This window comes from Sorex araneus, chromosome 8 (genome assembly GCF_027595985.1).
Source record: "Sorex araneus isolate mSorAra2 chromosome 8, mSorAra2.pri, whole genome shotgun sequence".
Taxonomy (NCBI): domain Eukaryota; kingdom Metazoa; phylum Chordata; class Mammalia; order Eulipotyphla; family Soricidae; genus Sorex; species Sorex araneus.
The window spans coordinates 56,089,758-56,106,685 of NC_073309.1; the positions used below are offsets into that span (position 1 = coordinate 56,089,758).

A 16,928-nucleotide genomic window follows, 5' to 3' on the forward strand; every position below is an offset into this window, starting at 1 on the left:
TGATTAGCCCGGGGCTCAATGTGTGCCGCCTCCATCCGAGGTGGAGATTTCGACCCAGTTCACCTGATGACTGACCCAGGTGCCCCTGCCCTACTCTTAGTTGCCAGAGGCAGGCAGGTGGGGACACTTTCCTGCGTTCTGGGGTATTCAGAACTCCATGCAGTGCTGGATGGCATCTGGAACTGCCACACGCAAAGCCTGCCCTCGAGACTAGCTGGTTTTAGCTGGTTGGGTTGTTCGGTTTTGTTCTCCTGTTTGTAGTAAAGAGCCTCAAACTAGGCCTGTGCACACAGCACGTTCGCCTTCTCTGGGCCACGTCCCTGGGCCACAGACTGGGGGTGCGCCTAGAGGGTTGAGCCACACCTGGTGGTGCTCAGGTTCACTCCTGACATGGGGGACCATATGCAGTGCTGGGAATTGAACCCAAGTCCGCTGCAGACAAGCCAAGCGCCTTAACCTCTGACACACATACTCTCATACTTGCCCCCACACACATTCACACATTCACACTCACACACACTCATAAACACTCATATCACACACTTATACTGTCACACGCCTACTCACACTCACGCAAACATCTGCCGTTGACAATGAGGCAGAGGCCCAAACCCTCACACTGTGGTGGGGGACACAGGAGGCGGGGGCAGCGTAAGGTGAGGAAGGGTGGCCGCAGGTGAGAGCCAGTGCAGCTTCCGAGAAGCCAATGGGCAGCTGCCACGTGCCAGCTGAACCTCCTTAAAGGCAGGCCCTGGGGCGCAGACGTGGGTCCAGAAGTGGCCACTTGGAAAGGTGAGTGTGTCCTCGACATGCCCTGCCTGCCCCTCCCTGGTCTGAGGGGAGAACCTTGCTCACAGGCTGCTGTGGGGGGGTCCCCCGCAAGTCCTGCAATATCTGGTTCCTGCTGGGGAGTGCTGGGTCCCTGTCATCCCTGCAGTGCTCTGGCCAGCAGTGGGCTCAGAACTGACCAGGGGAGCCTCCTGGGCCCAGACAAGCGGACTGCCAGGGACCGGAGAGGGCTCAGCAGTCAGGGGCAGTGGCTTCGCCTGAGGCTCCAGTTTCCTCCAGCCGCGGGCTCCCCCCGTTCCCACCTGTTCTCTGCTGGTGTCCCAGTCTCGACAGGCGTTCCCTACTCTCCGTCACAGCCACTCTTTGATGGGTTTTTCCTCGTGAGGACTGCTGGAATGATGGAGGGGTGACAGGAAACTGGGGTGCGATTGGGGGGCTGCCCTCTGCTCCCTACCTTCAATGAGGGAGATTTCCAGGGGTCCCCCTGAGCTTCGAGGCTGATTTCACAGAGATGGGACCCATGGGATGTGTAGTCACCTTGGCCAGTTAACAGTTAATGGGAGTTTTGCTCTCTTGCTATTGTTTTCTGTCTCTCTGTACATTGGTTGTTCTGTGTTAGATGGCAGAGAAATGAGATTTTACTTGCTCTGTAATTAGGGTGGAACATTTGAATGTGTTCTTAGAAATAAGTTTTTCCTGTTACCGCCCATGCAATTAATATTGTTTCTGGGGGCTGGTAAGATAGTGCAGGGGGTTAGCCTTGCCAACAGCCAACCAGCTTCCCTCCCTGACACCACTGGGCATGGCCCTGAAACCTGGAGTCCCCATGAGCATAGTTCTGATTTTTTTATGTACAGAAACGTCAATAGAGGGCCCTGTTTGGAGTAATCTACACATAAATTCCATCTCTTCACGGTCCTTAATCTCCCCCTGGTAATTTTAAGCTCAATTGTTTTAATGTGATATGTTATTTTTAGTAGAAATGAGTAGAAATGCATGTATTTCTACTCCTACTAAAATTACTTTGTATTTGTTTTGGGGGCCACATCCCGGCAGGACTCGGGGGACCATATGCAATGGCAGGGATCAAACCCGAGTCAGCTGCATGCAAGGCAAATGCCCACCCCGCTCTCCCAGCCCCGTGTCCTGAACAGTCTTGCAGACACGTGGTCCCCTCAGAGCAGGAGTACTTCAGCAGGACTATTGCCTAAGTGCTCTACAGGTGTTTTGTTTGTTGGTTTGATTTTGGGTCCACACCTTGTGGTGCTCAAGGGCTCTGCACAGCTCCTTACTTGGAGGTCACTTCTGGCAGTTGCCTTGGGGACCATATGCAAAGCAGGCACTCCCCAGCCTGTATGTCTTCAGCTTTGCTGAGCAAACAGGTTGGATCTGGCAGCATTTCTCTGAAAACCTGCGCAATCTCTAGGACAGTGGGTAGGGCATATTTTAAATTAAACCGTATGGTCCCCTGAATACCTCCAGGAGTGATTCCTGAGTGCAGAGCCAGGAGTAACCCCTGAGCATTGCCAAGTGTGGCCCATACAAGAAAATATTTCTTGACACCCATTCTCTAGAGACATGGAAGCAGTTGAAATGTGCCACTTAAACACAGGAGCAGGGGACGCAGGACAGTAGGAACAGGCTGGCCTCGCACATGGACCCCTGAGTTTGATCCCTGGCACTGATAAGAGCCCCAAGCACAGAGCCAGGGAAGCTCCTAGCCCCACCGACTGTGGCCACAAGTTCCTCTCCCAAAAATGAAAAAGCAGCACTATAACAATTTAATTTTTTAAATAATTTAAAATATAAGCTGCAGATACACCAGGGTGCAGAGGCGCTTTGCAGCCACTGGCAGCTGACTGGCCCTCGCTCCATAAGTGCTGAGGAGAGTCGGCCCATTCTGAGCGAATCCATCCCAACCCGAGCGGGTGCCTCCCTGCAGACCTCAGGCTGTGTCCCAGGTCCCCGAGCCCTCACATGTCTCCAGCCCTGCTTCCCAGCCCCCACCTGTCTGAGTCCTGCTGCTTAGTTCCTGCCTCAGATCTGGCTCTGCTGCTTCCCTCCGTCCTCAGCAGATCCTGTGACTTGTCCCAGGGCCCTTCCTGTCACCCTTCCTCAGGGCCTCCAAAGTGCCCCTTCATAGCTGTTCTGCTGCTTCTTCCCCAGTCAGAGACCAGAAAAATGCCCCCAAACTTATGAATGGCAGAGTCACACCCAGTTCTGGAGGTGGCCCTGGCTCTCGGCTTGGGGCTGATTCCTGGCGCTGTGCTCACTCCCAGCTCTGCTCTCAGGGCCCACACCTAGTGCTGGTGGTACGACATGGTACTGGTTCCAGTGCTGGGGATTGAACCATAATCAATGAGCATTGGGCCATAATCCCTGGACTCTCCAGTTCCTCTTTCAGATAAGTTTCTAATAAGAGCAATACACCAACTCATTCTCTGAGTCACCCTACACCACAGCACAGAATAGACCAAAACGTGCCTCTTCACACTGAGAGTCAGAGCACGCTCAGGGTCAGGAGCTAATGCAGAGGGCTTAAGGCACCTGCCTTGCAGTTAGCTGGCCTGGGCACTGCGGGTGTGGCAAACGCCCCCCTCTATAACAGCCCTCACAAAACTTTAGGTTTAGGACCTCCTGGGAGAACACGTGCAGAGAACACTCACCTCTCCCTCTCACAGCTCTGTTGGAGCTCCGGCACTGGCAGCGCCCAGAAATGGAGGGACAACGAGGAAAGGATGCCCAAGCTGCTCCTGCACTTGCGCCCAGGGTGAAAGGGAAGCAGGTGCACTGCTGGAACCCAGGTGAGACCAGGGGTCCCCTCTTTGGTTCTCTGGGTTTCTCTGTTGGGGGTCGGGTGGCACACCCAGCTCTGCTCAGGGCTCACTCCTGGCAGTACTTGGAGCCCAGTGTTGTGCTCCGGTTCAAACCCAGGTCAGCGTGGGAAGGCCAAAGCCCTGCCCACTCTCCCATGCCCCATGTCCCTGGCTGTGGTCTCTGTTGAGGTCAGCGGCACTGGTCATCCTTGCCATGTACCGTGCCCCAGGACAGGAACACTACTTGTCCGACTACTCACTGTGGCCCTGGCAGTCACAAAGTGGCAGATCCCTGCAGACCGCCACTGCCTGGGGGAGGAGAAATGGGGTCTGGAAGAGCAGCTTGTCTGGAATCTGTTCCTGTGCCTGGCACCGGGACTTCTGGCTCAGCTGACTGGGGCTCCATGGTCCTTTGAGCAGAGCAGGGCCCTGAGAATACAGTTGTCTGGGGTGCAGCTGGGGTCCCAGGTCTGTGTCTGGGCACCTGCAGCCGCAGAGACAGGCACAGAGCCTGTGGCAGCTTGATGAGAGAGTTCCGAGGCAAGAAACCAGGAGAGGATGAAGGTTCCCGCACGGTGCCTTCCATGGCTGTTTTGGGTGGGAGGAGGCAGGAGTCACAGCGTGCCAGGGACCCCATGTGCAAAGCACCTCTGTGTTACCCAGCCTCCTGGCCCATGGCAAAATGGTCTTGGAGGTAGGTGATGATGGAGAGACAAGAGACACCCCATACCCAGCAGACGGTGGCCGGGACCTCACCCTTACTTGTAGCTGAACCCAGTGTCTCAGATGGACCCCTGGACAGGAATGACCCTGGACACCACAGGGGGGGCCCCAAGCCGAGCTAGGGGTGGTCCCCAATCACTGCCAGGTGTGGTTCCCAAAAGCCAAAGCTCTGGCTTGGGGTGGGGGTGTCCGGCCCAAGCCCTTATGCTGCCATCCCCCCCATTGCTGTGCAGGTGCCCCGGGCCACTGGGACTACAAGACATACCTGATAAGCAACTTCGCTGGCAGGCTGACGGCAGAGGATGATGGCTTCCAGGACTCAGACTGTGACAGCCCTGAGCTGCAAGCACTGTTCAGGGTCTTCTTGCCTGACGAGCATGGCTTCCGGCCACGCACCGTGGTCCTGCATGGGGAGCCGGGTGCAGGCCAGGCCCTGCTGGTTCGCAGGCTCCTGCTGGGCTGGGCGCAGGGCGAGGCCCTCCAGGACCTCTTCTCTTACATCTTCCTCCTGCAGGCCCAGGACCTGCGGGGGCCGGCAGAGAGCAGCCTCCTGAAGCTGCTGTCCAGGGCCTGGCCTGCCGCTCCAGGGGCCGCACAGGATATTGGGGCCTGGCCAGACAGGCTGCTGTTCGTGCTGGACAGTTTTGATGACCTAGACTGGACCTCTGGGGACGAGGAGGGGGCCGTGTGCACGGACTGGGCAGCGTGGCAGCCTGTGGAGGTGCTGATCCGCAGTTTGCTCCGGAAGGTGCTGCTGCCAGAGGCCTCGCTGCTCATCACAGCCTCAGGCAACCTGGAGATGCTCAAGGCCGTGCTGGTGGCCCCCCGCTACCTGTGGCTCGGGAGGCTCTCAGTGGAGCAGAGGCTGGACTGGCTCCTGCAACACAGCTACTCTGAGGCCCAGCAGAGGCAAACCCTACAGTGGGCCACCCACTGCCAACCATTGCTGGAGAACTGCCAGGTCCCCGCTGTGAACCACCTCCTCCAGGAAGTCCTCCATCTGCAACTGGCCACCCACAACTGCACGCTCACGGCCTTGTATGCCACCTGGGTGTTTCATCATTTCTCACCAATGGAAGTGGCAGCTGAGATAAGGGACCACCTGAACCCCGTCTGGAGGTGCATGCTGCAGGCCTTGTGCCGTCTGGCCCTGGAGGGTCTGAGGTTCCAGAAGTTGGTCTTCTCCCAAGACACACTGTACAAGCTCGGGCTGTGGAGCCCGCACCTCTCCTTTCTGGTCAACAGGCACTTCCTGCTGCCTCACCCACACCTGGCTGGTCACTTCCGCTTCCTGCACCCGAGCCTGCAGGATTTCTTTGCGGCTTTGAGCCACATGCTGCCTGAGGGGCAGACCTGCCCAATGCTCCCCGAGCTCCTGAGCCTGCTGCCGCCCAGGCCTGGGGGTGCCTGCCAGTCGCCCATGAACCTCTTCCTGTGTGGCCTCCTGAACCGGGGGGTGGCAGAGCTGCTGCAGGGCGTGCTGGGGTGTGTCGTGGCCCCCGAGACCAGACAGGCCCTGCTGCACGAGGTGGCCTGGCTGAGGGCCCACCCTGACCCCCAGGACCTTCTCTCCACCTTCTACTGCCTCTTTGAGACGCAGGAGCAGGAGCTGGTGCAGGAGGCGTGTGCCAGCGTGCGGACAGCCCGGGCGCTGCTCAGCTGCCCGATGGACCTCCTGGTCCATGCCTTCTGCCTGCCCTGCTGTGGCCACCTGCAGACCCTCCAGCTGTTTGTCGGGGGCATCTTCCAGAAGGATCACAGCCTTGAGATGGGGCCCCTCCTGCCCCCCAGGTGAGGCCTCGCCTGTGGCCTTGGGCTTTGTTCATCCCCTTTTTGGGGGTTTGTGCTGACCAAGCCACAGCCCTTTTTTTGTGGGTGAGGGGAGAGCTTGTTAGGCCACACCCAGCAGTGCTTGGAGCTGACTCCCACCTCTGTGCTGGGGCTCACTTCTGGTGGGGCTCTGGGGACCCTCTGAGGTGTCCCTTAGTCACATGCAAGGGTGTGGTGCCTTTGCCGCTGGACGGTCTCTGTCCCAGTTCCCTTTTCAGCTCTTTCTATTTTGGGGGCTTGGGGTCACACCATGAGTGCTCAGTGGCTTCCTGCCCTGCAGTGAGTCGACCAGATGCTGCTTGGCGTTGCTGCTGGGGCTGGCGCTGACCCGTCCACCACCTCTCCCCCCAGTTTCAGTGCCTCTGTCTTACCCAGAAGCGGGGCGGTTCAGGTGTGGCTGTCCCTGTGCCACTCAGGGAAGGCCGGGCCCGAGGCACTGCGGAGTCAGGCAGGTGCCCGGGGTGGCGGTGCTCAGCTCCAGACTCTGTCTCTCCCCCACAGGCTGCAGCCCCAGAGCCTAGTAAGGGAGAGCTGGCAGCAGCTGTGTGGGGTGCTTGGTGCACACCCCAGTCTGCAGCGGCTGGACCTCACGGGCAGCGTCCTGAGCCCCTGGGCTCTGAAGACACTGTGTGGACAGCTCCAGCGGCCGACCTGTGGCATTCAGCACCTGACGTGAGTGGGACACGGGGTCATGCGGATCCTCAGGGTGGGAGAGGGAGCACCTGAGGCCGGATCACGTACTGTGGATTTTGAAGGATGAACAGGAGTTGGTTGTCCAGGAAAGAGGGAGGGGGGGCTCATTTCAGCCGCACCGCCTCTCCAGCCAGCCGGCATAGACGACTGTGTGTGGGGCCTGGACACGGGTTCTACTCCCAGCTCTGAGGTTTCGGGAATCCTGGCACTGCTGCAGAGTGGGGCAGACCCATCTCCACACCTCCTTCAGGGCCCTTCCCTGGGCTGAGCCCTGCCAGCACACCGCGCCGGGGTCTGTGCAGTGTCCCTGTGATGCAGAGACCTGGGGCCAGCTTCTCTTGCCCCCCAGCCCCGCGCTCACTGAGCTGCACGGCTCAATTCAGGGAATTTTCTACCCACCAGCTGCATTTCCGGTTCAACCCTCCCTGGTTCCCTACAGATTAAGGTCACCTATGTCTGTTGCTGTGGGTCTGTGGATCTGTAAAATGTGAAGGCAGTTTACCTGGTCTGACCCTTGACTCTTGACTCTTCAACCTGAATTTGACTGACATCCTAGTTCTGTTCTCTGGACGACACCCTATTTCCTTCTCCTTTTTAAGGGGACGAAGACAAGCTCATACTTGGCAAGGTGCGGGTTCTCCAAGCTTCATCCTTTGGTTTTGGCTTTTCACACTTGGGCTTACTGCTGGAATCATTCAGGGGAAAATAAGGTGTTTGAATTGGGGTCAGCCGTACGCAAGGCAAGTACCTTCCCCACCATGCTAGCTCTCTGGCCCTTCATTCCTTTGTTTATTTTGGGGCCCACACCAGTGGTGTGTAGGATAACCATGTGGAGCCCAGGGCTGCTGCACCCACAGCATGTGCTCTGCCCACTGAGCCATCTTCCTGGCCCCCCAGCATTGGAATCATATCTCACGTGTGGCTCTTTGGCTCTCCTGATGGACAGCTCTCCTAGAATATTCTGCCCTTGTTCTCATGCCATTTCCAGTGCTGGGAGCAAGAAAGGCATTTCTGTGGCTGTGGCTTATGTAGCAGATGAACATAAGGGGCTGAGGGACAGGATAAATTGCAGAATGTCCTCCTGTCTATAATGCCCCTGTCTACATCCTCCTGTCTACAATCCCCATCTATTCCCCCCACCTACACCCCCTCCCTGTCAACCCCACCCTCCCTGTCAACCCCACCCTCCCTGTCTAAACCCCACCCTCCCTGTCTACACCCCTAATCCTGTCTACACCCCCCTCCCTGTTTATACCCCTAGCCCTGTCTACACCCCCCTCCCTGTCTACACCACTCCCTCTCTGTCTACACCCCTTCCCCCACAGCTTCACAGATGTGCAGATCACACGGGGCCTGGACCCCCTCTGGCATGTCCTGATTGCCAACCCCAGACTCCGGCTCCTGCGCCTAGCCTGCATATCCCTCAGGCATGAGGACGTGACCATGGCCAGTGCGGCTCTGCGACATCCCTCCTGCAGGCTCCGCTCTCTCTGGTGAGTCCAGCCTCGACACTTGCTCTGGAACTGGTGGAGGTCATTTATGTTTGAAACACTCACCCCAGTTACAAAAATACAATGTGTGTTGGGTGAGCGGGGGTACAACAGGACAAGGAGCGGCGAGGAGGTGCCTCTCTCGCACACGGCTAGTCTGGGTCCATCCCTGGCCCCACGTGACCAGGGGCAGCCCTGGTGGTCCTGATACAGAGAGCTGCCTCAGTACCCCCACTGGATCCCACACATCAGTGACATCAGGGTATCACTTGCATCTTGTCCCCCGGCACCAAGCACCGAGTAGCCCCTGAGCCCCATAGGTTAGACCCCCAGACTGGACACCAATAAAAAGGGCTCTGAAATAACTTGGTGTTTCTCACCAGCATAGGCATCCAAGAGGGTCCAGGTTAGGGGGTGAACCTGCACCCCACAGCCTCGCAGGTCCCAGCATTCACACAACTCCAGGCACCTGGGGAGAGACGGGCTGTGTCCCTGGGGTGGGGGTGGGGGGAGAGGCAGAGGTGCTGGGGTCTGTCTGGACATAATACTGGTTCCAGGATGCCGTTCTCTGCAGGCTAGATGGCTGCTGGCTAGAAGACCCTGAGTTCTCTGTCATCTCCCAAGTCCTGGCTGGGGCCACCTGCTTGCGAGTCCTCAGCTTGGCCAGAAACAAGGTCTCAAAGGGTGGCCTCAAAGCACTGTGCCAGGGCCTGCTGGCCCCGACCTGCACCCTGCAGAAGCTCGTGTGAGTGCTCCCTCGCCCTGGGCCCCATCCTGGTGTGGCCCCAAACCCCAACGGGTAACAGGGGAAGGAGTGGGGTCATGGGAGGATGCCCCCAGCTACAGGTCTCTAGATATCTCCAAGTGCCCTCCATGCCAATGCCAAATGCGCAGAAGCCACAAGCATCCCTGGGCCTCGCCAGGTTGCCCCTGAGCTGGGGGTGCTGCCTCAGGATGAGGATTCCCGTGGGAATCTCCCACTCAGGTCCATCGAGGTTCCTGCCCTCTGCCCCTTTACTGCTGGGGAGGAGTGTGCCCCCTTCCCACACACCCACATGCACAGACATACAGACATGGGCCCAGACATGGGCGGAGATGCATGCCAGATGCAAGGCTAGATGCACTTCCACACGCACATGCACATTCTTTCTGTCCCAGCGGGCGTGTCCGAGACTTGTGAACCTGCTGCTTGCGCCCCTCCCCAGCTGTGGGGAGCAGGGGGGCCACAGCAGGGGAGCAGGGGGGCCAGAGCAGACCCTCCTCATGCCTTGGGGCTCCCTCTCCAGGCTGCGGAGCTGTGGCCTCTCTGCCAGGGCCTGCCAGGACCTGGCCACGGGCCTCATCGGCAACCGCAGCCTGACGCACCTGGACCTGTCAGACAACCACCTGAGTATGTGGGGCATGAGGTTCCTGTACCCCTCCCTCAGCCATTCGGCACCCAGCCATGGTCTCCAGAGGCTGCTGTGAGTGACCCCCAAACTTTGTTCCTATGTACCCTGTAGTGCTAATGGCACATAGCAGAGGGGACCTCCCCAGGATGGTGCTGCCCATGTGGGGCTCTTGAGTCTGACTTCTCTTCCCGTCTGCCCTCAGACTGAACCAGTGTGACCTGGACACGACTGCCTGCAGCTTCCTGGCCCTGGCACTCATGCATGACACAAGCCTGACACATCTGAGCCTCAGCTCGAACCCGCTGGGCAACAGCAGCATCTACCTCCTGTGTGTGGCCCTGCAGGAACCCACGTGCCACCTGCGGGAGCTGGAGTGAGTGTCACAGGGCTGCACCTAGCTCTGCCCACCAGTGGGCTGAGGCTGAGGGTGGGAGGGGGCGGCCCTGTTCCCTGTGAGGACGCTGGGAGGCAGGTTGTGGCATCTAGGGGCACTAACACTTGGGTCTGAGTTAGCTTCCTGCTGAGTATTCCAGGTAGAACTGTCCAGAGGTGCCAACTCTTCTGCCTCTCTCTGGCCCAAGGTCCCCCGCTCTGAGCCAAGAGGGACAGGAGATAGGGACCCTCTGCGGCTCCCCGACACCTCTTCCCTCTGCTGCAGGCTTGTACAGTGTGAGCTCACGGCCACCTGCTGCTCCAGCCTGTCCTCAGTGATTGCGAGGAGCCAGCACCTGAGCAGCCTGGATCTTTCCCACAATGCCCTGGGCCACGAGGGGCTGGTGGCACTCTGCGAGGGTCTCAAACAAAGCACCAGCTCACTCATGAGACTCAGGTGGGCCAGGGCGCCGTGCTCGTGTTCTGGACTTTGTGCTTGGGACAGCCTGGGAGAGCAGCATTCCTGCTGTCAGAGTTCGGTGTTTGGAGCAAACCAAAGTGGATGGGGGCGCCTGGATCCCAAACTCAGAACCAGGGTGTGCTTGGCCTGGTGCAGGGGTGCTGGGGCTGAGTCTTGCCTTGCTGCTCCTGAGGCATTAAGAAGAAAACAGAGCAAGTCTTGGACTCTGGGTGGGCCCAGGTTCGGCCTGCTGGACCCAAGGGGGTGCCTGAGCAGGAAGGGCTGACCCTGCCATTCTGCAGTGCCCTGGGACACAGCCCAGTGCCAGGCCAGACGTGACATGCCACCAGTGCATCTGAAGGAACACCCGGGAAGGGCAGTGGCAGAGAAAGAACCCAAGGGACTCCTTGTGAGATGCATCAGCAGTAGTGGCTATCCCACTTATCTTATAGGGGAGGGGTGAAACGAGGAATACCCCTCTCAGTGGCCAAGTTGGGAACCCACCATCTCCTCTAAACCACAGCTCCTTGGGGAGCCAGACAGTACAGCGGGAGGGCACTTGCTTTGTATGCAGCAGATCTGGTTCGATCCCCAGCATCCTATATGGTCCCCCGGGCAACACCAGGAGTAATTCCTGAGTACAGAGCCAGGAATAACCCCTGAATATCACCAGGTGTGATCCAAAAAGCATAAATAACTAAATAAACCACAGCTGCTTCTCGGCCCTAGGTGATGGGCAGTTTTGGCAGGCCCTCAGCAGCTGACCCCGCCTCTTCCAGGTGGACCCCATCCCTATGGCTGGTCCGTCCTGTTATTGGGTGGCCATGCCCTCTCCTTTGGTTAGCTTCCTCAAAGCCCTTGGAGCTTCTTATTTTCTGAGCTTGCCGATGTCTCCCAGAAAAACTGCACCATCCCTGTTTAGGGAGGCCTCTGAGCACTGTTCGAAGTCATTACTGAGTTTCCTCCTTGCCTCCTGGAAATGTGGGGACCTCTTGGTTCTTCTTAGTGCTACTGACACGTCCTAGGAGAGCATGACTCCCTCCTGCCCCTGTGACATGAGCTCATGTTGTGCACACCCTGCCTCACCTCTGCAATGGGGGAGCATGTGTACTGCTCAGTGTGTCTCCCCAGACTGGACACAAGCACCCCATGGCCCTCCTTTTTTTTTTTTTTTTTTTTTTGGTTTTTGGGTCACACCCGGCGATGCACAGGGGTCACTCCTGGCTCATGCACTCAGGAATCACCCCTGGCGGTGCTCAGGGGACCATATGGGATGCTGGGATTCGAACCCGGGTCGGCCGCGTGCAAGGCAAACGCCCTACCCGCTGTGCTATCGCTCCAGCCCCCCATGGCCCTCCTTGCCCGCCACTGCCTCACCTCTTGGCTAGAGACTTTGTTCCTAAATGCTTCAGAAGCGCAGGCACCCTCTGGGAAAGCAGTCAGCCTTGTCAGCCTCCTCCATCCTATCATCCTGCGGTGGCTGGAGCATCTGAGCCAACCCTCACTATGTGTCAGTCAAGCCTGTATGTTCTTAGGCTTTGTTTTTGGGTCACATCCAGGCCTTACTTCTGGCTCTGCATTCACCTGGACCACTCTTGGCGGGGTTCAGGAGACTATTTGGGGTGCCAGGTGTCGAACCCAGGTGGGTCGTGTCCCGAGTACAGTGGGGAAAGCACTTGCTGTCTCTCCAGCTGCTGCCGGGAGGCCTCTGAGTCGGTGAAACACTCACTCTGTCCCTAACAGCTGGAGGGGCATGCCCTGCACGGTCACCTGAGTCGCTCTGGAGAGACCCTGGCCCACTCCTCCCTGGCTCACCCCGAGCTGGGAGCCTCCGCTCACCCAGGGTTCCATCCCCAGAAACAAGATCTCAGCCTTGACCCTCCATCCCCGGCACTCTCCAGGGGACCCGGGGGCATGTCGGGCTTTGCTTCAGGTCTCCGCGGCCCCCTCCCCCCGGCATCTGACAGCTGCACAGGGAGTGGCTATGGCTGATGCTCAGGGCCTGGCCTGGCTGTGTGCCCACAGGCTGGAGGAGTGCGGCCTGACCTCGGACAGCAGCGAGACGCTCTCCACCACCCTCTCCCAAAACCGGAGCCTCCTCAGCCTCAGCCTGGCCGGCAACAGCTTCAGCCTCCCGGCTCTGAGGACGCTGTGTCAGGGGATCGCACACCCATCCTGTGCCCTGCGTGCCATTGGGTGAGTCCCTGCCACCCTAGACAGCCCATGGGGGCCAGAGCTGCAGTCACAGCTAAGGCACTGGCTCTGTGCCACCCGCAATACCCATAGGCTTTCAGCATCAGTGGGAATGGGGCTGACGGCGGGGAGGGAGGGGGCTTCTTTGGGTGAGTTTGCAGCTGCATGCAGACAGCACTGAGTAAGCTTCATGTGTTGTGGGTTGGGGACAGTGCAGGGCTGAACTACTTGCCTTACATGCAGCCAACTGCCCCTCGGGTGAGGGACATGCTGCGTGGGCTGCATGACACAACCTCATTCAACTTTCTGGGAGGTGGGCTGGGTCACACCCACTGGTGTTCAGGGGGCACTCCTGGCATTCTTCAGAGGGCAGTATGGTACCTCGATTCAAACCAGGCGTGGCAGCTATAGTCACAAACTGTACAGACCTTAATCTTTGTTTTTTTAATTAAAAATTAGGACTGGAGGGGCTGGAGCGATAGCACAGCGGGTAGGGTGTTTGCCTTGCACGCAGCCGACCCCGGCTCAATTCCCAGCATCCCATATGGTCCCCTGAGCACCGCCAGGAGTAATTCCTGAGTGCAGAGCCAGGAGTAACCCCTGAGCATCTCCAGGTGTGACCCAAAAAGAAAAAAAAAAAAAAAAGGACTGGAGTGGTAGGAGTAATTCCTGAGTGCAGAGCCAGGAGCATCAGAGCCCTTAGCATTTTTGGGGTGTGACCCAAAAACCAAAAACATAATAATCTAGCCCCTAACTTCTGTAGTACCTCTCTGGTGCCCCTTCTTCTTCTTTTTTTTTTGGGGGGGGGCACACTCCTGGCTGACTTAGAGGACCATCTGAGATGCTGGGGATTAGGTCAGCCATGTGTAAGACAAGCCCCTTACCTGCCATACTTTCTTTTTTAATATCATTTTATTATCAAAGGATTGCAGCTGGGTTATTATCTGCCCCTTTCCTTTTACTACAGCTTCTATGGCCAGGGATCTCTGGAGTTTTGATTCTGGTACTTGCACACATGCTCACCAGGGGGCACTGCAGCTACCTCAGCTGTGGGGCTGCCCAGGTGCTGCCTGCATCTCCGAGCTCCCACACACCTCCCACAGCACAGCTGGGACTGGCTTGTGGTGTTAGGGGTGCAAAGAGAGTTGGTTCAAGCATGTTCCAGACCAACGAGTTGCACTGGTGACCTCACATCTGCACAGGGCACACTTTGGGGCCCCTGTGTCTTAGGATTGACACGGGGAAGGCAGCCTGCTCTGCCCAAGCTGTCCGCACATTGGGGGGGGGGGGGCTGCAGGGAGAGGAATGTTCTGAAACCTCCGGTGATCTTGCTGCCTGCAGGCTGAAGCTAGGGCAGTTTTCAGCTGAGGTGCAGCAACTGGTGGCAGAGTTGCAGCAGGTGAAGCCATCGGTAACTGTGGACAGCGACTGGGACGAGGAGCCTGGTGAAGACTGGGATGAGGAGCCCAGTGAAGACTGGTTCTGGTGTCGGCAGTGATTTGCACGGTCACTAACAGAGCCTCTGCCCTGTCCCTCTGCTCACAGAGCATTCTTCCATGGAGCAGAGGAACCCCAATAAACTCTGAGCATGTGGCACGTGTGCAGCTCTCCAGGGCTTGGGCCACCGTGCAGGATAGGGGAAGAGGGTAGTGTGCCCAAGCAGTGACCCCAAGGGGCGGGGGATGATCCAGGGTCAATAGCTGCATGTGCAGAAGGTTCCTGGAAGCAGCAGCAGTGATGCCATGAAGCCTTGGTGACATTAGTTATAGGGGTCATATGGGTGAGTCAGGTACAGGGGTGCATAGTGGCAGTCAATGGAAGTCATGCTGCCAGGGGTTCTTTCATCCTTGGGGGCCATGCCCAGCAGTGCTCTAGGGTACTCTCAGCTCTGTGCTTGGCGGGGGTCCTGCACAGCTGAGGATGGACCCCAGTATTTGTACTGCATCCAGCTTGTTTCACTCAGTGCACCATCATCCCCTGCCCCCGCCTCCCGCCCAGTTCTATCCAAGTTGCCATAAACTGTGACTCCCGTGTCCATGGTGCTCCTGGGGCCACTACCGCCAGCTGCTTAGTCCCTGGGTCACAGCTGCTCAGGCTGTCCTCTGCTGCTGGCCTTGGCGCTGCCCCCATGTTGTAGCTACTGTACTATGTTGCTGAAATGAACATAAATACGCCTTTATATTTTGGGGGGGCACCTGGAGGTGCTTGGGGCCCACATGCAATGTGGAGGTCACAGCCACAGGCAGAGGCAGTGCCAAGTTCCAGCCCTCTCCAGCCCATCTAAATGTGTTTCTGGTGTTTGGGGGATAAATGCCCAGAAAGGGGAGAGTTGGCAGATGTGGGAGCACTTGTGTTTTTCTTTTTGGGTTTTGGGCCCCACCTGGCAGAGCTCAGTCTACTCCTGGCTCTGCTCAGGGAACCCTCTGTGGTGCTGGGGTTGACCACAGGCCAGCATCTCCCTGTCTCCTGCTCTCCAATCCTCCATCCTTTGCACCTGCTCAACTGTCTTTGGTGAAGGCTGGACTAGACTGTCTTGGCACAGGAATGAGACCACCTTCACTTCAGGTCCCATCTGTTCCACAGCCGGTGGCTTCAACTGTTCAGCTCTGGGGTCCATGAAGCTGGCTGGAGGGCATGGATGCATCATCCCCTCACCCCCCTCCTGCCTCACTTTCCTGTCAGTGGGGGTGGAGGGGGGGAGAGAGAAACAGACAGATGGAGGACCACCAGGCTCTGTCCTTGGTGCTGACAGCCTGGGCCAGTGCAGTGGGGCTGGTTGGGGACCAACCAGCCGCTCCCCAGTTGCAGTGCCAGCCATGTGTGGTTCGGTGGAAGGCGAAGGGGTGGGTGCACAGCACACACCCTCACAGGGATGAGACTAGCCCACTGGGCTGAGCATAGGCTCAGCTGCAGGGCTCTTCGGCTCCATCCTTCCTACTCTGGTCCCCGAACACCACCAAGAGGCTCCTGAATACAGCTGGGGCAATCCCACCCCTCACACACATGTTTTACTGCTGCGGGTGGGGGAGGGGGCACCCCAGAAAGGAGCAGGATCTGGGAGAGGTGGCAGCCGGGAGAAGGAAGAGAATGCTTACCTCTTGGTCTCGGGGGATACTTTCGAGACTGGTGAGCATCCTCTCTGAGCCCTGTACAGCACAGGCCTCCCGTCTCAGCAGCTCAGGAGGTGGCCGTCAAATGGCACCTGCTTCCACTTGTTCTCCCACCCTGCGTGCTTAGGGAGCTGGAAACCAGGCTGCAGTGAGCAATCACTGTGCAGGAGAGGGATGTCAGTCCTGTCTTACCTGTGCTCCTCACAGGAAACAATTTGCAGAAACAGTGAGGTAGGACAAGTTTCCTTGGAGCAGGGGAGGAGAGAGGGACAGAGACAGAGGCAGGCCGGGATGGGGGCAGATCATTCCTTTCCAGGCTGGAGTGACAGTACAGCGGGGAGGGCATTTGCCTTGCAAGTGGCCAACTTAGGTTCGATCCTCGGCATCCCATATGGCCCTGAGCACCACCAGGAGTAAACCCTGAGCATCGCCGGGTGCAACCCCCAACCACATTACCCTTTTCCTGCTGCCATATTCATTTGCACAATTTTCTGTTCTGCCCCTATCCAGTCTGTTGCTGGGGTGGTAGCCAAGGGGGAGAGTTGTTTGCGGTCCATGGGGTTCACTGATGCTCTCTGTGTGACCTTTGTCCAGGGGACAGTGGACAATCCTCTCCCAAGGACCCCAGGCAGGGCAGGCTGGGCCAGGACTCTGCATCCCGGGTTTTCCTGTGGCACTGAGGCCTTAGTGACTTTGGGCTGGGTTAGGTCCCAGGTGGTATTTTTCTTCCCTATTTCCTGCTATATTTTTATCTGCCCGCAGCATTACTGTTATTTCAGGCAAGATCAATCTCCTTCCCCAGGGTCAGGGAAAAGCAGGTTTGGGAGGCCCAGCAGGCAGGCCCCTGGGACCACAATCCAGGCCTGAAGAAACTGGCTTGAATCACTTCCTCAATTTTATTTTTTGCCGGGGCACATCTATCTTCTTCGGTTTTAAAACAGTGGGGTACATGGCATTGCTCGCAAAAGCAGAGGGAGAAGGTGGCCCACAGAGAAGCCCACTTTCCTCTTGGCCCTCTACCTACCAGTGCTGGATAGGGGCCAACAGGGGTACTGAATGCA

General features: G+C 57.9%; 2 protein-coding genes across 2 annotated transcripts in view; one reads left to right on the forward strand and one right to left on the reverse strand.

Moving 5' to 3' along the window:
- Window positions 1-4,725, reverse strand: part of NLRP13 (NLR family pyrin domain containing 13) — a 19,552-nt gene extending 14,827 nt beyond the window's left edge. Inside the window, exons 1-2 of the mRNA XM_055145298.1 lie at window positions 4,594-4,725; window positions 3,866-4,193 (exon numbers count right to left, since the gene is read on the reverse strand). The gene's annotated coding sequence lies outside the window, so the exon portion shown is untranslated. The remainder of the gene's footprint in view (window positions 1-3,865; window positions 4,194-4,593) is intronic.
- Window positions 19-15,955, forward strand: NLRP5 (NLR family pyrin domain containing 5). The gene is given in 11 exon segments (XM_055146490.1): window positions 19-79; window positions 4,562-6,119; window positions 6,209-6,218; window positions 6,451-6,830; window positions 8,177-8,301; window positions 8,888-9,094; window positions 9,096-9,804; window positions 9,935-10,105; window positions 10,391-10,804; window positions 12,590-12,760; window positions 13,943-15,955. Coding segments are annotated over 11 exon segments (4,119 nt in total). The 3' UTR covers window positions 14,256-15,955.
- The last annotated feature ends 973 nt before the right edge of the window (window positions 15,956-16,928 follow it).